Source organism: Drosophila innubila (assembly GCF_004354385.1).
Source record: "Drosophila innubila isolate TH190305 chromosome 3R unlocalized genomic scaffold, UK_Dinn_1.0 2_E_3R, whole genome shotgun sequence".
NCBI classification, from domain to species: domain Eukaryota; kingdom Metazoa; phylum Arthropoda; class Insecta; order Diptera; family Drosophilidae; genus Drosophila; species Drosophila innubila.
In genome coordinates, this window is record NW_022995380.1 from 31,529,632 (window position 1) to 31,547,319 (window position 17,688).

At 39.0% G+C, this 17,688-nt stretch overlaps 6 protein-coding genes across 10 annotated transcripts; 2 read left to right on the top strand and 4 right to left on the bottom strand.

Moving 5' to 3' along the window:
* Nucleotides 1–274: 274 nt before the first annotated feature.
* LOC117789773 (ran-binding protein 3) lies at nucleotides 275–2,156 on the bottom strand. The gene is made up of 3 exons (XM_034628905.1): nucleotides 2,016–2,156; nucleotides 1,364–1,854; nucleotides 275–1,308 (listed from the first exon to the last, which is right to left on the bottom strand). Exons 1-3 carry the CDS (start codon nucleotides 2,029–2,031, stop codon nucleotides 391–393), a joined length of 1,425 nt encoding a protein of 474 aa, XP_034484796.1. The 5' UTR covers nucleotides 2,032–2,156; the 3' UTR covers nucleotides 275–390.
* A 667-nt stretch (nucleotides 2,157–2,823) lies between these two features.
* Nucleotides 2,824–5,027, top strand: LOC117789609 (26S proteasome regulatory subunit 6A-B). The gene is made up of 3 exons (XM_034628657.1): nucleotides 2,824–3,033; nucleotides 3,089–3,509; nucleotides 4,265–5,027. Exons 1-3 carry the CDS (start codon nucleotides 2,824–2,826, stop codon nucleotides 4,918–4,920), a joined length of 1,287 nt encoding a protein of 428 aa, XP_034484548.1. The 3' UTR covers nucleotides 4,921–5,027.
* A 349-nt stretch (nucleotides 5,028–5,376) lies between these two features.
* On the bottom strand, nucleotides 5,377–9,934 carry LOC117789608 (protein sel-1 homolog 1). Of its 4 annotated transcripts, none has more exons than XM_034628656.1 (7): nucleotides 9,840–9,934; nucleotides 8,440–9,574; nucleotides 7,640–7,814; nucleotides 7,411–7,559; nucleotides 6,405–6,739; nucleotides 6,143–6,347; nucleotides 5,377–5,972 (listed from the first exon to the last, which is right to left on the bottom strand). In XM_034628656.1, the coding sequence occupies exons 2-7, from the start codon at nucleotides 9,565–9,567 to the stop codon at nucleotides 5,583–5,585; spliced, it is 2,382 nt and encodes a 793-aa protein (XP_034484547.1). In that variant the 5' UTR covers nucleotides 9,568–9,574; nucleotides 9,840–9,934; the 3' UTR covers nucleotides 5,377–5,582. The 4 variants fall into 4 exon arrangements, with proteins under 4 accessions (XP_034484547.1, XP_034484545.1, XP_034484546.1 ...); XM_034628654.1 differs by having other exon boundaries at nucleotides 9,701–9,903; XM_034628655.1 differs by having other exon boundaries at nucleotides 9,693–9,903.
* Nucleotides 9,935–10,336: 402 nt separating this feature from the next.
* LOC117791423 (phosphatidylglycerophosphatase and protein-tyrosine phosphatase 1) lies at nucleotides 10,337–12,075 on the top strand. Its single transcript, XM_034631161.1, has 4 exons — nucleotides 10,337–10,491; nucleotides 10,747–10,890; nucleotides 11,433–11,750; nucleotides 11,814–12,075. Exons 1-4 carry the CDS (start codon nucleotides 10,480–10,482, stop codon nucleotides 11,940–11,942), a joined length of 603 nt encoding a protein of 200 aa, XP_034487052.1. The 5' UTR covers nucleotides 10,337–10,479; the 3' UTR covers nucleotides 11,943–12,075.
* Nucleotides 12,076–12,081: 6 nt separating this feature from the next.
* Nucleotides 12,082–13,460, bottom strand: LOC117791424 (succinate dehydrogenase [ubiquinone] cytochrome b small subunit, mitochondrial). 2 transcript variants are annotated; one of them, XM_034631163.1, is made up of 4 exons: nucleotides 13,316–13,460; nucleotides 13,107–13,222; nucleotides 12,482–12,672; nucleotides 12,082–12,419 (listed from the first exon to the last, which is right to left on the bottom strand). In XM_034631163.1, the coding sequence occupies exons 1-4, from the start codon at nucleotides 13,356–13,358 to the stop codon at nucleotides 12,218–12,220; spliced, it is 552 nt and encodes a 183-aa protein (XP_034487054.1). In that variant the 5' UTR covers nucleotides 13,359–13,460; the 3' UTR covers nucleotides 12,082–12,217. The 2 variants fall into 2 exon arrangements, with proteins under 2 accessions (XP_034487054.1, XP_034487053.1); XM_034631162.1 differs by having other exon boundaries at nucleotides 13,107–13,225; nucleotides 13,316–13,373.
* A 280-nt stretch (nucleotides 13,461–13,740) lies between these two features.
* LOC117790041 lies at nucleotides 13,741–16,711 on the bottom strand. The gene is made up of 4 exons (XM_034629285.1): nucleotides 16,531–16,711; nucleotides 16,037–16,455; nucleotides 14,674–15,485; nucleotides 13,741–14,564 (listed from the first exon to the last, which is right to left on the bottom strand). Exons 1-4 carry the CDS (start codon nucleotides 16,577–16,579, stop codon nucleotides 13,970–13,972), a joined length of 1,875 nt encoding a protein of 624 aa, XP_034485176.1. The 5' UTR covers nucleotides 16,580–16,711; the 3' UTR covers nucleotides 13,741–13,969.
* Between the last annotated feature and the right edge of the window lie 977 nt (nucleotides 16,712–17,688).

Here is a 17,688-nt window from a genome sequence, read left to right on the forward strand (position 1 = left end):
AATTAGTTATAGCGATTAATATAGTATATATATGCATAGATATATATGCTAAATGTTTTCTAGAACAGACACAGTTAAAGATTACGATAAAAATAAAAAATAATAAAGATAAACAAAGCACATCATTTGCAATTTGTAATTTGATGATAGATGTAATTGAAAAATTGACAAGTTGATAAATTGAAACTTACGATAAACGGAACTTCATTTATTTTTACTTTAATCATAATTATTAATAAATTATTATAATTAATTTATAATAATTCACAATGTGTGTTTTTTTATTTAGTTTAATAGATGTTGGTTTCTTTTTTTTCATGTTTTCATTTTGTTTTCCTTCAAAAAATAATAATAATAATGAAAGGGGAAGAAACGAACAACAATTGAATCTTAAGCTTGCTCCTCCTCCTTGGTTGCCTTGGGCTCTGCCTCGGCAGTGTCTTCCGATGTCTCTGGAAGATTGACATCCACATGAATATCGACACTGCTGTCCGCCTGCATCAGCGCCTTTTTGGAACTCGGCTCATTGCTGTCCGCCTCCGCAATGGCAGCAGTTGGAGCAGCTGGAGCCGCAATTGGTAATGACTCCACAATGACGCCATCATCCACATCCTCGTCATCGTGGGTTGTGGACTCCGGCTGCACACTGGCCGCACACGTAGAATCCGTGGAAATGCCATTTTTGGACTCCACCACAGTGGCTTCATCGGGATGTGTTTGCTTGCGTTTGGCAATCCGCTCACTCAACGCCTTATGCACCTGAGCAATGTCCGCCGGTCGACCCATGGCCAAGAAGATTTTCACCGTGCCCGTATTATCCATGGCCGTCAAACGCAACGATTTCTGGCTGGCACGTTCCGCCACCATGGCCGCCCAGACTTTAGTGTTTAGGACAAGTCTCAGATTGCCCGAGGTGCGGAAGACAACGCGTGAGCAATCCTGCTCATCCTTGGCATCATTTAGACGCAGACTGCCACGCCCACGCTCCTCCCAGTTGCTGTTGACAAAGGCAAACAGCTTGCAACTGACATCGGCTATATTCAATTCATTCTCTTCGCCCGTAAACGTTTCCACCTCCTCGTATTTACGTTTCTGGGCGCGACTCTCTTCATATTCGCGTGCCACATCATTAAGACTCTTGGCCTCCGAATTGTCCTTGTTGTCCTTGTTGTTGTCCTTGTCTGTCGACTGCGCTGCCTGTTGGATGACGCTGGAAAAGAGCAGCTGCGAGGATGTGGAGGATGCTTCCGTTGCAGCACCCGATACGCCTCCAGCTGCCTCTGCAGCCGTTTCTGTGCTTAGGTTCTCCTAAAAAAGGAAACAGATTAGTTTGGTCAATCTTTATGGCTTTGGCTGCACTTACTCCTACTACACGCTCGTGCACATTCTGGCCAAAGATGAAGCCACTGGTTTGAACACGCGGCAAATTGGTCTTGGAGGCGGCAAAGATGTTGGTGCCATTGTTACGTAGCATTGACAACGGGTCCGGCCGCTCATCAAACTCTTCATCCGCTTTATCATCCGATTTCGCTGTGGAGGAGGATTCCACCAAAGCGGGCGCAGCAGCGGCGTCAGCAGCGACGTCGGCAGCGACAGCAGCGTCAACGTTGGCTTCATCTTCCTCTTCCCGCAAGAAGGGATTACCCGCAATGGTTTCCTCTGTCTCCTCAGTCTTCGCTAACGTTGTGGCGCTATTGTTGTTGTTGTTGGCATTGTTGGTGGTATTGGTATTGGTGTGAGCCGTGGCCAATACGGCGGAATCGGCGAGCACAGCCGGACGCAGCACGGCGCCGCCTAAACGCGACGCCTTCAATGTAAAGCCACCTCTGAAGCAGTTGGCTTCAACCGACGCTTCTACAAATATACACACACACATTTATGTATAAAAGTATATAAGTATATATAAAAAACAAGAACAAGCACAAGACATTTTACTACACTGCACTTGAATTTACTCTAATTGCACGCCAACAGCAATCCTTGCCTTAATCTATGCACTAACTTTAAACACTTACCATTATTTTCGGACATGGCAATGTTCAATTATGTTTATGATTTATAGTTTGGCCAAATCTTCTTTTTTACAAGAAAAAAAAGAGCGTTCTCTTCAAGCCAGGCTAGTGTTGTGTACAATCCAACTATCGATAGCACTATGCTAGCTATCGTGTGCTATTTCGATACGCAAGCGATACCACTGTGCTAGCCATCGTATGTTATATCGATATATGTATCACTGTTGCCAACTTAGCTTTTATTTTAGCTAATTCCGGCTATTTACAATTTAAAAATTGCTGTTGTCCGGAAATCTGGCTCTATTAAATATATATTCGGCTATATTTTGATATTCATTTTTTTCGGTAAACTATGTTAAAAAATTGCATACAAATAAAAATTTAGTGAGTGCCATTGAAATTGAGCTAAGCAAAAATATCGGGTTCGTGGCGTGACAAATGATAAATACTGTCACAATTATGATGAGCCCAAAAATTACCTACGCAAAGATAGTTCTACAATACCGTTATCGATTAGAATTTTGTTGAACTAGACAAAAATAATGTTTTTTTTTTTAATGTTTATCTACGAAAGTTGGATAGGGCAATTTCAGCAATATTTCGGAAGCTCTCCAATCAAAAACAGCTATTTTCATCTCTGGAAAGTAAGCAGCACTGAGATGTATATTTAAGAATTTAACAACACTGTTCGTACTGTCAAACTCGGCATTGGCTGGCAAGAAACACGAAAATTTACAAGTCATCGAGCAACCAAAAAACTAAACCAGCTAAAAGTTTATAATCACAGCAGTAAATTAACTAGAATTTGAAAATGGCTCAAACGCTAGAGGACAAATCAATATGGGAGGATGGCGAGGAGTCGCTGGGCGAGGAAGTGCTGCGAATGTCCACGGATGAGATTGTGAGCAGGACTCGATTAATGGACAATGAAATCAAAATAATGAAAAGCGAAGTAATGCGCATAACACACGAAATACAAGCGCAAAACGAAAAGATCAAAGACAATACGGAAAAGATTAAGGTAAGTGCTGCCAAAATGAATTTCTATATAACAATAACCATAACGATAATGATAGGTTAACAAAACGTTGCCATATCTGGTGTCCAATGTCATCGAGCTGTTGGATGTGGATCCCCAGGAAGAGGAAGACGATGGCTCTGTTACTGTGCTCGATAATCAGCGCAAAGGCAAATGTGCGGTTATCAAAACATCAACACGTCAGGCGTATTTCCTGCCAGTTATCGGACTCGTCGATGCCGAGAAACTGAAGCCTGGAGATTTGGTGGGCGTCAACAAGGATTCGTATTTGATCTTGGAAACTCTGCCGGCCGAGTATGATGCACGTGTGAAGGCCATGGAAGTGGATGAGCGTCCCACAGAGCAGTATTCCGATATCGGTGGTCTGGACAAACAGATCCAGGAACTCATCGAAGCTGTTGTCCTGCCCATGACGCACAAGGAGAAGTTCAAGAACCTCGGCATTCATCCACCAAAAGGTAAGTCATTGGGTCCTTAATACTCGAATATATTCAATATATCCTCTTTAATTTTCATTTTGAGACCTTTCATTTCCCTGTAAAGAATCATGTGAAATACTGCAATAATTTAGACTTGTAAAGTTTTGAAATGTTAAGACTGTCCAACTTCAAACTGTCATAATTTCGAGAAAACTCAACCGATTTTCAAGCGAAATGTCATTTTAATTATGAATTGGCCTCTAAATTTATTCTGCATTTAAATTTACTTATTTTGTTAAAAAACATATTTGACCTCTGAATCTCGATTTCAATGCTAAGGGTCCCCCCTTTGAAATTTCGAAAATTGATAATTTTAAATCTCAAGTTTTCACTTTTAATCAACTTCTTTTATCAAAATTAGTATAAAATAACACTTTAAATCTGATTCTGAGATGTTTTATTTTTTTGTAAAAAATCATGATAAATAGACAAAAAATTTGACTTGTAAAGTAGCGAGATCAAGAGGCTAACCAACTTGAAGCTGTCGTAACTTGATCAAAACTTAACCGATTTTCAAGCGGAATGTCATCTTAATTATGAATTGGCCTCTAAAATCACTCCACATTTAAATTTTATTAAATTCGTTTAAAAACTTGCTTCCTCCAGAACTAGATTTTCAGGCTAAGAGTTCCCCCTTAAAAATCTTAAATATTGACAATATTAAATCTCATGTTTTCACCTATTAATTTAATATGTTTAATCGGAATAATTAAACACTTCCAAATGATTTACAGGTGTTCTACTTTATGGTCCTCCTGGAACGGGAAAGACGCTGCTCGCTCGAGCTTGTGCCGCACAAACCAAGTCGACCTTTCTGAAGCTGGCGGGTCCACAGCTGGTGCAGATGTTCATTGGTGACGGCGCCAAGTTGGTGCGTGATGCCTTTGCACTGGCCAAGGAGAAGGCGCCTGCAATCATATTCATTGATGAACTGGACGCCATCGGCACAAAGCGTTTCGATTCGGAGAAGGCGGGAGATCGTGAGGTGCAGCGTACGATGTTGGAGCTGTTGAATCAGCTGGATGGCTTCAGTTCGACGGCTGATATTAAAGTAATTGCAGCAACAAATCGTGTGGATATTCTGGATCCGGCATTGTTGCGTTCCGGTCGTCTCGATCGTAAGATTGAGTTTCCACATCCCAATGAGGAGGCACGTGCCCGGATTATGCAGATTCACTCACGTAAAATGAATGTCAGCAACGATGTCAACTTTGAGGAGTTGTCCCGTTCCACGGACGACTTTAACGGTGCCCAATGCAAGGCGGTCTGTGTGGAGGCTGGAATGATTGCTCTGCGTCGCTCAGCGTCGTCCGTGACGCACGAGGATTTCATGGATGCCATCATGGAGGTGCAGTCCAAGAAGAAGGCAAATCTTAACTACTATGCTTAGACTAGAATTTCGATACACACATAAATTAACTTGTAATCAAGCGTGGCAAATGCTGCAACCATAATGAAAACAGAATAAAACACACATATATTAAACAATTTAAAAACGAAATTAATTAACGACCTAGTTTTATGCAGGCAGCGTAACGGGTATAATTTTTAAAATCAAAATTATATGTTCATTTTTAAAAACAAAAATAATTGACAAATACACCTTTAAAGATAAAAATTACGAAATAATTATTAAATTTTAATTTGTATCTAAAAAATTTAATGATTGATTGAGTTAAAAGTAACCGTTATACATAAATAGGTTACCAATCGGTTAACACCGGTTTAAGATTACGGTCTTAATCCCTGAAATGCATCACCCATTCGTTTAGGACGTATATACCAATACCAATACCGTAGAAGTATACCGAACATTTTCCCACTCATCTAGATCATTATTTTTTTCAGCTTTAATTGCTTTTTAAGTCATAACTCTTATTTGCGAACCTTGGTTTTATGATTACAACACACATATATTTTGTTTGAGTAAGATATATCTGATTTTTTTAAATATCTAAAAAAATTCCATTCAGAAATCATAAAAAATTGGATGATAAATATTTACATGGTCACTAATTAAGCTAAAGGATGATTAACCAAATTGCATTAAGACTAATCAGTGGGATCAAGTGTATTGCTGCTCGTCCCCGGAGCTGGAGAAGAGGAGCTGCCAGTTGTGCTGGACGCCGTTGTAGTCGCTGTGGATGCGGATGCAGCCGCAGTGGATTCTGATGCAGCTGCAGCGGCTACAATTGCATCTGCTGCTGCTGCTCCTCCGGTTGCTCCGGTTGCCTCTGCTGCTGGCGCGGCATTAACAGGCACGGCTGCCATGTCGTGGACTTGCGGAGCTGCCGGCTGTTGTGCCACTTGCTGCTCTGGCTGTTGAAATGGACGCCTGGCGTACATGATGATGCCCAGCAACAAAGTCAGTATTGTGATCAAATATAAATCCCAATTAGCAGCAATGTTTTCATCCATATAAAAGATGAATCTATAAGGAGACTGCATACAACAATTATTAATAAGAAAACGTCGTCTATTGCACGATAAAATTGTCTCAGCTATTTTGTATCAAAATTTCTGCCTTCTATGGGTTGTGCAATGATCAGTAAGTCAGGACAAAGGGTTTAATAAATATATTATTACAACCCGATATAAATAATATGTTTTACCTCTTTGATGGACTCAATCTTGGCTAGCATCTGCAGCTTGAAAAGCGCAATTGCCACAGGCACTTTGGCATCCGAATTTGTTTCGGCCGCCAAATCGTATAATCTCTTGGCCAAATGCCAATCCTTCTTCATGCCGAGCCCCTGCTCATGCATATAGCCCAAATTGAACATGGCCTGTGCATTATACTGCTGCTCCGAAGCTTTCCTATTAAAGAGAATACGTTTATAATGATGGCAATTGTTTAAATTAATACCAACGCACCTGTAAAGTGCCGCGGCTGTTTCGAAATCCGTTTTTGTGCCCCAGCCATAGTAGTAGTAATCCCCCAGCTTTACTTGGGCAGCGGAATAGCCTTGACCAGCAGCACGTTTCCAGTAATAAAATGCTCTAATCAAGTCCTCGTGTCGATCGTTGAATACGTGAACCTCCTCGCGATCCAGAAGAAAGGCTGCATTGCTTTGGGCCACCTCGTAACCCACCTCGGCCAAGAGGGCATAATGCATGTAAGCCTCATCGATCCGATTCTGTTTGTAGTCATTGTAGGCGTGCATCAATCGACTGCTCCAGCGACCACGTTCCGCCACGTTCTTAAAGAACTGCAATCAAAATATTGAGATTAGAGACAAATATAATATAATTAACAATAAGAAATTTCAAAAAAGACAATAAAAATAAAATTTAGAAAAACCAAAATTTAAATGTAAAGAAAGGAAAGCTAACACTGAAGAAATCCAATAATTATTTTTGTTTTTAAAACATTTTTGTAGAAATTGCTAAGACTAAGGTAAAAAAATTAAGAATATAGACACCAAAATAGGGGGAGATTATTATTAGCTGACAAGGTGTTTATTAATTTAAAAAAAAAAAATATCTTTGATTTTTAGATTCTTTGTGCGGTTCTTTTTGGATTCTAGATAATATTACTTTATCATTTAAATGCTACATACAAATCTTCTTTTATCTAGTTCTTTTTTTTTTATATTTATCGAACCTATCCAAATATTATTGGGAATGTACAAAAGCCGATATCAAAAATATTTTTCTAAATCGCGCCAATTGTAACAATTGTAATTGTATGTTCTGATTTCTGAATTTTTTCCCAACTTTTGCATTTCCAATTATTTTCCTAGTTTTAATTTCCCTTTAATATTCCTGATTTTGGTGTTCTTAGTAAAAGTTTACTAGTTTTGTGCTTCAATTATTTTTTCCAAGTTGTGTATTCTCAGTGTAAGTTGTCAGTGTTCGTATAGGGTATTAGAAAACGCACCTCAACAGCAGCTGGACAGGATCGCAGCATTCCCATGCCATAGGCATGCATAATGCCCAGATTATAGTAGGCCAAAACATGACCCGATTGTGTTGCCAAATTGAAATACTTGAGCGCCAGTTTGTAGTCTGTCTTGACACCATTGCCCGCTAGAATTATATATAAGAAGATTATATATAAGAAGATTAGTTTATCATTGCTTAGACTGATCCAATGTTAGAAAACATACTGAAATACATGTTGCCCAGTTGCAATTGGCCATCAACCCAGCCCTGATCCGCAGCCTGTGTGAAATACGATAAAGCCTTGATGGAATCCTTTGGTACACCCAGACCCTTCAGGTACATAAGACCCAAACCGCTCTGGCCCACGGGATCGCCCATTTCGGAGGCTTTGGAGAAATACTGAGAAAAGAAAAGAAAATGATTAATTTCAGTAACTAGATGTATCATATTAAACTTATTGATTTAAAAAAAAAAAAAAAATTAATTAATAGAAAGTTAATAAACACAATATATATATATATATATATAACACATTCCTAAATATACTTTAAATAATTAAACTCAGCAGATCTCATTTTGTCTTGATTTTTAAACTGTTTTAGGAGCTTTGAGCTACTAAAGTAAAATATAAAAAAATTCTTACAACAAACCAAATATTTCTAAATATATTTTACATTTTAAGCGATTCAATAAAATATTTTTTACTTTATATTTTTACTGGAAAATACTTAATTTTACATTTTAAATAATTTTGAGTAAATTTATTGTTATATGTATCAGAACTATTGTTTTCTAATTCAATTTATTTTAAATTTTTTATTGGAACACAAGATAAGATAGGATAAATTTAAAATTGGAATAAAAATGTAAACTTGTTATATTTATCAGAAATGTTGATACCTAATTTGTTTTAAATTAAAAAAATGTTTCTTATTTTATATTTATAATATGAGATATTATATTATTTAAACTTTGAAATATTTTAGTTGACTTTAAATAGATATGGAAATAGATGAGAGCTCACCTTGAAGGCCGTCTCGTTGTCCGCCTTGATCTGCTCACTGCCCTCTAGATAGAGCTTGCCCAGGAAGGCGAATCCAATGGCATTGCCCGCATTCGCAGCCAAGGTAAAGTACTCCAAAGCCTTCTGATGATCCTGCTGAATGGCCTTGCCGCCCTGGTAATACAACTGACCCAATCCCACCTGCGATTGGACATCGCCCTTGTCAGCTAATAGCTGATAGTAGTCGACGATTTCGGTCTCGTGACTGCCCGGATTCTCCAGCTCGTCGAGCAGACGCACTCTGTGCACCACGGGACCATTGGCGAAGGTCACCTTGGAGGCGACTTTTCTGGCCACTCGCTTGTATTGGATCAACGCCTTCTCACAGCTGATGGGCACATTAATGCCATACAGATAGCGATAACCCATGGCCATTTGAGCCAATGTATTGTCACCCAGGGCTGCCAGCGTGTAATGAATCAATGCCAGGGGCTGACTAACATTCTTGCCACCCACGCCCACCGAATACAGAAAGGCTAATCCCGCATGCGCCTCCGGTAAACCATCAATCGCCAATCTCTCAAACTCCTCAGCCGCCTGCTGGAAATCAAATGGCATCCAGAGACCCAGTAACATGGCCCAGGCCACCTCAGCTCTCGCCTTGGCATGATTAAAGGCTGCCGCCTTGCGGAGCAGCGTGAAGGCAACTCGTTTATCCGTACGTGGTTTGCTCAGAATCTCCATGGCATTGTCGAACAGACTCTGCGCCTCCAGCTGCTCCGGCGTCAGCTCCGCCTCCACCTGTGGCTGCTCCGCCTCAATGGCCTCGATTTGTGCCTTGAGCTTCTGCTGCTTCATTAAGCTATCGTTCCAAAGACGCTCAAACAATGCAGCTGGCATTACTTTGGTGCGTGGAGCGAATTCCGCGTCCTTCAGCTTCGCAGCCTTGCGATCATTGCTGGCGGCGTCCACAGGCGGCGACTCCTTATCCTTATCCGCTGTGCTTATCTCCTCCGACTTTGTTGCTGTTGCTGTCTCTGTCGCGCTGGCGCTTTCCGAGATTGGACCCTGCAGCTCCTCCGCCCGCAACAGCTGCGAATGCTGCACCACAAACAACAGCAACAAACACAACAATCCTGGCAGTCTCATCGTATCTCTAGATAATTAAATAAAAATTAATTGTATTAAATAAACTAACAATTTGGGTAATTGTCTTTTCTCGTCTCTTTAGCTCTGACGTGTTGTGTTATTTACTTTTTCTTTTGTGCACACACTGATTGCTTTTTCACCGTTTCCGTTCGATTAGTCTTTAAAGGAATATTTTTATCGCTAGCGCATTTTACACCTGTGTAGCTTTCAATTTAGTTGCCGCAAGGTCTTTGGCAAGCTTTGACAAATTTTCACACGTAAGATTAAAGAACCTTTTTATTTGTTGCAACAATAATTGTTGGCCAGTGTTGTGAACCACGAAATTTTTGAGATGAGCGAATGACTGGTTTTCAGTTATGCAGGTGAACAGTCACTGTCACTGTGTATTCAAACACATAATTTTTTTGTTATACTCATGCAATAATGAAAAGTTAATTATGATGAAATATCTATTCTTTTTTCAGATTTTCACTTATAAACACATTTAAAAGTAGTCCTGACTGCAGTTATGAAATATCAAAAGAAACACCGACAAAATCACTGACTGATATTTTATCACTGCCTATTAAGTAAACTTTTTTAAAAGTAAACAAAAAAAACTTATGTCTTTTTAGCATTTTTTTTGTATCTACTTTTTTTTTAAATCTAGCTTTTTCTCAATGCTTGCATATTGTTCAGCTCTATTATGTACCGGTATGTTCATCTCTAAAATAGCAACCAGTGTTGGCAAACGCATATGTAAACAAAGTTTCCGTCTGTTTTTGTTGTTCCATATTATTATGCAAATCGCGATAGCAACAGCTGCGTTAAAATTAGAGTGATAATTTTTGAATATACTAATTAATATACGAGGAAGCAATTGTTAAGCAGTGACGCATTATTCTATTGACACCAAAGAAACACTGAAAAGGCATGGAAATGAGTGTAAGTTACGAATTCGGATGCAAAGCTCTGTTGTTGTTGCTGTTGTTGTTCACAGCAACTTCGACTTCGAATTTGAAACCAGTTGAAAGCCGCGCTCCAATCGACTCAGTTGTGAGTTGACTCAGAAGCAGCATTGATAATAAATTCATGTTCCGCAGCCAAAGCCGCTGGTGAAAGTTTACAGCTGTTCACACGTCAGTTAACTAAGAAATCCTCCTCCTCGTTCTTTTTTTTCACCTGTGTGCATTCCCAAAGGCGACTATGCTAGCACGTGTCTCTTTCTATCCCACACTGCTCTACAATGTGCTGATGGAGAAGGCAACATCCAGGAATTGGTACGATCGCATCGATGACAACGTTATTCTCGGTGCTCTGCCCTTTCGCACTCAAGCCAATGACGTAAGTGAAACTTATTTATTTAAATCATCATATTTTTAAAAAATTACAAAGGGTCTATTTCGTTTGTCAAAACAAAGCCAAGCAAACAAAACAAAGACAGTGTCAGAGAGGCATGGCTGACCTCTTAAACACTGTACAGTGGGTCAAGTAGCTTTGACCAAACAAAAAAAAAATCATTTTTTAATTTGCAAAAACAAATTAGCAAAAACAAATCAACAAATTAAATTAAATTATTTAAAAATAAAAAAAAAATTACTTTACTTTAGTTTTTTGGCCACAACCTTGCAAAAAAAAAAAAACAAAAATAATTGAAAACGAAATTTACGAGTAATTTTAAAGCTAGTCTTGAGTTTTGGCACATTGGATAAACAATATTTTTAAAATCTTTGCTGAAAATTCAATCACTAACAGATAATAAATTCGAAAGCTAATTAAGAAAAACCTAATGAATCCTTGAACTTTTTAAGCACAGTAAGTAATATTATTAATTATACCTTAAATATTTCTATCGATTGTTAATTAATATGCTTGATATTCAACAGTTGATTGAAAAGGAGAATATGAAAGCTGTAGTGTCAATGAATGAGGATTACGAATTAACCGCCTTCTCCAACGATGCGCCCAAATGGAAGGCTCTGGGAATTGAGTTCCTGCAACTGGCGACCACAGACATCTTCGAGTCACCCAACCAGGAGAAACTCTACCGTGGCGTGGAGTTCATGAATCGCTTTCTGCCATTGTCTAAGCGCATTTCCAAATTAAATAGCGCACAATATCCCGAAAATAATGGCACAATTTATGTTCATTGCAAGGCGGGAAGAACTCGTAGTGCCACCTTGGTGGGTTGCTATCTGATGCTGGTAAGTTGAACCATAAGTATATTCTAGTCCAAATTCATATCTAAATCTTGACATTATTTATAGAAAAACGGCTGGACTCCGGATCAGGCAGTGGATCACATGCGTCAGTGTCGTTCGCATATTTTATTGCACACTAAACAATGGGACGCGCTTAGAATATTTTATGCAAATAATGTGGAAGACAAGTCATGACCCGACTCCGACTCTTATTATTAGAGCAATATTTAATTGTTTATTATAAGGTGCTAGTTTTTGTCATTGTTGTTGTTAGCGCTGCCAAAACTAATTAGTGCTGTTTTTAAATACATTTTTTTGTAAAACACCATCAACCTTTTTTTTTGTTATATACATATACATATATAGTTTTTATTTATATAGTGCTAATAACTATTAAGCATTCGTCGAGTCCAAATAAGTTGCTTAATATATGGAACCCACAATAAATAAGGAGATGTTTCGCTTGACATTTAAGCCTTCTCGGAATCCTTGCCCTTGATGGCCCAGAAGCGTTTAATGCCGTTCGCCAGACCCACATCGTTTTTAATATAATAGAAGAGTCCTCCCAAGGTAGCCACTGATATTATAATGAGCGCAATGTGAGCAACCTTGGGCAGAATATTGCCAACAACGGCAGGACGCATATAGTCGACGACCATGGCTTCAACGCCCCTATAAATTACAAGATTAAGGGTTGATCAATAAATATTCCATATTCTTATATACAAACTTACCAATGTGTGTGTATAACCACAGACACTGCCAGGAGTGCGTCCAATACCTGGGAGGGAGCCAGGAAGGCAGCAGGAATCACAGCCAAGAGTCCAGCGGACACAACGCGTTCAATTGTCCACAGACTTGTGTGGTTGGTTCCAGCTGAGGCCATTTTCGGAGCGCTCACTGAAATACCACGCATAGCAACTGGCTGAAATGGAGGCGAATTAAGGGATTAATGGGCTTACCACGACAGGGGCGATACAGTTGGTCAGGTAACTATTTTGAGGCGTCGACCTCTGAGATTAGAAGAGCTAGAGACTTTAAACTTGGCATATAGGTTCCTGGATACCGTACGCAGATCAAGTTTGTTTTTCTTTTTGGATCGGACCACCATATCATATAGCTGCCATAGGAACAAAAGGTCGAAATGAAGTTTTTTTATGAAAGGCTTCTTGATTTTTTAAGATATGTCAACCAATCTGACGCAATATACAACTGGGCTGGTATTATACATCCTGACCAAATGTGTTGCAAATCGGTGCACTATATCATACGACTGATCCGCTTGTTTATATTATAATTATTAGCCAATAAATATTTTTCGCTGTCAAAAGAATTGCTCGACCGACTGTATGTACATACCGTTACTTTCTGGGTTAGGGCCAGAGGCTTGGCCAACGCCTGGCGCTGCGCATTGGCCACCACAGTGGAGTATGCCTTTAGTGGAGTAATCCGCGCCGACTTGATAAGACTCACAGCTGCTGGTGTTTCAGACAATACGATAAGGTTATATAATCAAGGCGTTTTACTCGGATAAATTTAATATAACTTAATTTATTTACGATACGCACCATTGCCACGAGCAGCGCCACGTAGTAACAAAGAAGACAGCATTGTTTATTAATATTTGTAAAAATTAAGAATTTGGAGTAAAAATTAAATCAACTTTTGTTATGATTACTGTGAATGGCAAACTAACTTAATAAAATTTTACAGTACTGAACTTAGGGCTGCCTACTCCCTATCGAAACTAATCGATCTATCGATTCAGCGCACAGTTTGGCCAAAATAGCTTTCCCGCCAAATCTGGCTATTTAAAACAGCTTTATTCGTTTCTGAAGTTACCATCACTGTTACGCACCAAGTTAAATTTAAAAATATATATACTGACGTATTTTTAAATTTAAAAATATATATACTGACGTATTTTTAAATTTATGTATTTTAAAAATTTAAAAATATCTATTTGTGAGTTTTAAAAATTTAATAAAATATATTTATGTATTTTAAAATGTATTTATTTAGCAGCATAAATCGTTTGTACAAAACACTTGAGATTCGTTGTGGACGGAATGTAAAGTGATGATATGGAATGTGTAGAGTTGTAAAAGCTCTTTTATCTTATAAACTATATACTTTTTGCATTCTAAAGGCACGTCATTGTATTTAAGAAAATATACGAGTAAGTGGCCACGGAAGGGGACTGTGTAACTTAATTTTAAAACTTAATAGGCGACTATACGCAGAACGAGCATAAATACAACACCAATGACAAAAACTGCTTGTGTACGGAAAGAAGAATCCAGACGATCTGCTCCCGCTTTATAGAAGTCCCAGTCAAAGACAATGTTTGAGGCATCTGATGGTTTCCATGGATTCAAGCCGTCATCGAAATACATTGGACAATCGTCGCGTTCACGTTCATACTCAACGGCATCGATGGCAACAGCAGCTCCCTCGGAATGATTCCAGGAAGTCACGTCCTGGTTAAGCTTACAGAATGCACCCACTGCCTGGGACATAAGGACGCGATTCAGGTCGGCACGTTGATACACCCAACAACGGTATTTGGATAATGGATCCAAATCGTCGTAGGTAATTAAATAGGATTTCAGATTCTCCTTCCAAAAGCCAATGCACTTCATGCGATAATCCGGATCACTGTAGATGTCCACAGGTCGACCCAAATGATCCACAGACAGGCAATAGTTTTCATCGACCGCCAATTCCTTTTGATCCGTATCGCATACCGAAATATCCGATATATTCTGCTTGCAGTGAATATCCGGACGTGGACTCAGTGTAACACCTCCAAGGATTCTAAAATATATAAGCAATTAAAATATAATTCAGATAATCGGTTAATACCTATTAAGGTTAATACGGTTTCGATTACGGGTTTAATACCTGGTAATAAATTTATATTCACCTTGTTTTAAACGGATGCTCGCCTCTCTGCGTGAAATTGAATTTTCCAGCGACTGGACAACGTACAGGAACCGGATTTCTGGCCAAGAATAGATCGTACTTCCATGCCTCCTTATTGGGAAATTGCACCCAAGAGCAAACAGTGCTGAAATCATCCTTGATGACAGCCAATCCCTTGCGATAGCGTATGATATTGTGATGCCGGGGCATAAAGTCAAAGCACACGTAATCTTTCTGGCAACCATCGACCGTAAGACGTGCCATCATCACCCGATTGCCCCGTCGTTCACGGCAGACGTAGATGGTCTTACGGTAACGAGCCCTATCCGGATAGTAGGTCTCATTGATGTGCGTCTCACTGATGGACACATCGGCATCAATGTTTGCCGTGTTCACCCATTCACCGGAGAAATTCTGTGGTAACGTACAGCCCGGTTCCACAAATTCCGCCTTCACCGGTGTTAGCTTCAGACGTTCGGGTGAATTTTCGGGGGTTTTAAGTGTATTACACTCGGCAGTGATGGAAACGCCCACATAGAGATCATCATCACGATTTTTGAGGAAGCAACGATACTTTTCATCCTTACGCGACTCCTTCGTGTTGGCCACAGCGAAATAATGATTCTTGCCCACAAACCAGTCCCCCAAACAACTGAACTCCACGTTTCCGGTAAAGGTTCCCTCCATTCCCTCGCACTTTTGATACGTAATGTTGAACTTCTGATTCTGGATCAGAAACTGAGTTCCGGCGGTTTGACAGGATTGGATGCGAGCATCTGGTTTATTGCACACACCCGTAAAGCGGAAACGATTCTAAATGCGTAAGAAAATTCATAGAAATTAATTAAAAACCTCATTGATTAAATTACATTTAATTAAGTTCGTCGATCTCACAGACTATAGGAGCTGGAGACTTTAGACTTAGTATGTAGGTTCCTGAATACCGTACGCAGATCAAGTTTGTTTTTAATTTTGGATCGGACCTCTATATCATATAGCTGCCAACAATGGGTCGAAAATGAAGTTTCAGTAGGAAAAATTTCTTGGTTTTTTGAGATATCTTAACCGAACCGACACAATATACATATGGACTGGTATTATACTTCCTGTCCAAATTTGGTTCTAATCGGACCACTATATCATATAGCTGCCATGGAGACACTCCGTCGAAAAACAAGTTTTAGTATGAAAAAGTCTTTTGTTTTTTGTGATATCTTATACATCCTGATTAAATTTGGTTTAGATCAGTTTCCTATTTCGCATTTAAAATTGCGCCTGATATTAAAATTATCGTCAAAAAAATATATATCAGCGAATGGAATATTTATCGATACACATATTTTATCCGATAGCCGTTAACTTGCCTGATATGTAAAATGCCAAACTCCCTCGAGAGACGAGCGACAATTGATGGGCACATAGTTCTCGTTGAACAATGTGATCAGCTGCTGATCGTCCTTGATTCCCCTGCAAACATTCTCCACAGTGGGCTCCTGGCCAGGTGCCAGACCCACGCAAGGACCTTCGAATTTCTCAAAGATGTTTAGAGTGCGTATAACGGTACGCACACAGTGGTAACAATTGGCAGCGCGCTCCTTAAAAACAAACGAGTATTCATCGCCCTTGTGTCGCTGGTAATGGATGCAATATCCCCGGGTGGACATATGAGTGGCATCGATAATCGTTTGGGTGGGCAGACCCACCTCCCAGGAGAACCATGATCCCTGCAGTATCTTGGGTATAATGCAATTATACTGCTCAATCTGATTAAATTGCGACAGCGCTGTAATTGTCAAAAATTCAATTCTCAATGAATCACAATTAAGTCTTGGGTGTGGCTTGAGACGCATTTACTAACCTCTGCTTAAGACGCCTAAAAGGCATACCAATCTCAAGTAGTTGTTCATTTTAAACTTAAAACTAATGAACACTACAATATGCACAGCATTGCAACAATGCCAACCACTAAATAGTTAAAATTAATACAACTTTAGCTTAAAAAAACACACGCAACATACAAATTTACCAAAATGCTACGCGTGATTTTCAGCACTGAACCATAGACACTTTACAGCACTGCAGGCATTTTCCGCTAATTTTAATCGATTAGTTGACATACTGTGCAACACTTGCAGATAACTATAATCGATACATTTTATAGTTACAGTTGACATTGAAATAATAATTTGCTGCAGAGAGTTCAAATTTCAATTGCATCAGACAATTGTCAGACAAGCTGCAGACAGTTTGTTCTGATTAAAATGATTCTTAACCGCTTTATGTTGTAATTAAAATGTCTGACTGATTATCTGTAATCACAACTTGGCAACAACTTTGTGAGCAAACAATACAGATTCTAATGTAAACAACGGACAAGCAAGACAATTTAAAGCAGGGTTGCCATTTTAGCAATTTTATTGCTAGATTTAGTACTTTTATAATAGCAAAAGCTAGAAAAATTGTTGATTTTAAAAATTGATTTTTTCTTTTAATTCCTAGATTGAGAAGTTTTGTAATTACAGAAGCTGGAAAATTTAATAAAATGTTATGAGAAAACCACTTTGCGAAACGGAAGAACTATTTCGACAGCACAAAGTTTTGGGCAAAGGTATTTTTGAGGTACAAAGATGTCGGATTTCAGATTTCCAAAACCCAAATATATATATTTTTTTTTAATTTGGCAACACTGATTTACACTATCTGCTGTAGCCCGGAGTCTCGAGTCCCGAGTCCAGTTGTTGACCCCCAACGCCCCCGCCAATTAATAAATAAAACAAATATGAATCTGATTAAAAAAAGTGTACTTTCAACTTTTTCGTCATTTTATTTTTTAGATTGCAGCAAACAATAAAGATAAAATGTATACTTGAATTTATTCTGTTAAATGATTCACATGCTTACATTGATGGAGTTCCTAATTTAATGATTATTTTTTTGAAATCCGTTTCTGTTTTGCACTTTGGAGCTTATTTAACAGCATTCAACAAATCGCATGTTGTTCATAAGTGACTTTTCA

Coding starts and splice junctions, on each gene's coding strand:
- LOC117789773 (XM_034628905.1), bottom strand. Junction 1,309..1,363: donor TGCACGAGCGTGTAGTAGGA/GTAAGTGCAGCC, acceptor TTCCTTTTTTAG/GAGAACCTAAGCACAGAAAC.
- LOC117789609 (XM_034628657.1), top strand. CDS start 2,824: ATGGCTCAAACGCTAGAGGACAAATCAATATGGGAGGATGGCGAGGAG. Junction 3,034..3,088: donor ACAATACGGAAAAGATTAAG/GTAAGTGCTGCC, acceptor CGATAATGATAG/GTTAACAAAACGTTGCCATA. Junction 3,510..4,264: donor CGGCATTCATCCACCAAAAG/GTAAGTCATTGG, acceptor AATGATTTACAG/GTGTTCTACTTTATGGTCCT.
- LOC117789608 (XM_034628656.1), bottom strand. CDS start 9,567: ATGAGACTGCCAGGATTGTTGTGTTTGTTGCTGTTGTTTGTGGTGCAG. Junction 7,560..7,639: donor ACTGGGCAACATGTATTTCA/GTATGTTTTCTA, acceptor ATATAATTCTAG/CGGGCAATGGTGTCAAGACA. Junction 5,973..6,142: donor AGATTGAGTCCATCAAAGAG/GTAAAACATATT, acceptor TGTTGTATGCAG/TCTCCTTATAGATTCATCTT.
- LOC117791423 (XM_034631161.1), top strand. Junction 10,891..11,432: donor TTCGCACTCAAGCCAATGAC/GTAAGTGAAACT, acceptor GATATTCAACAG/TTGATTGAAAAGGAGAATAT. Junction 11,751..11,813: donor TGGGTTGCTATCTGATGCTG/GTAAGTTGAACC, acceptor CATTATTTATAG/AAAAACGGCTGGACTCCGGA.
- LOC117791424 (XM_034631162.1), bottom strand. CDS start 13,358: ATGCTGTCTTCTTTGTTACTACGTGGCGCTGCTCGTGGCAATG. Junction 13,226..13,315: donor TGGCGCTGCTCGTGGCAATG/GTGCGTATCGTA, acceptor CTGAAACACCAG/CAGCTGTGAGTCTTATCAAG. Junction 12,420..12,481: donor GTGGTTATACACACACATTG/GTAAGTTTGTAT, acceptor TGTAATTTATAG/GGGCGTTGAAGCCATGGTCG.
- LOC117790041 (XM_034629285.1), bottom strand. CDS start 16,579: ATGAACAACTACTTGAGATTGGTATGCCTTTTAGGCGTCTTAAGCAGA. Junction 16,456..16,530: donor TTTAGGCGTCTTAAGCAGAG/GTTAGTAAATGC, acceptor TGACAATTACAG/CGCTGTCGCAATTTAATCAG. Junction 15,486..16,036: donor TTTGGCATTTTACATATCAG/GCAAGTTAACGG, acceptor TTACGCATTTAG/AATCGTTTCCGCTTTACGGG.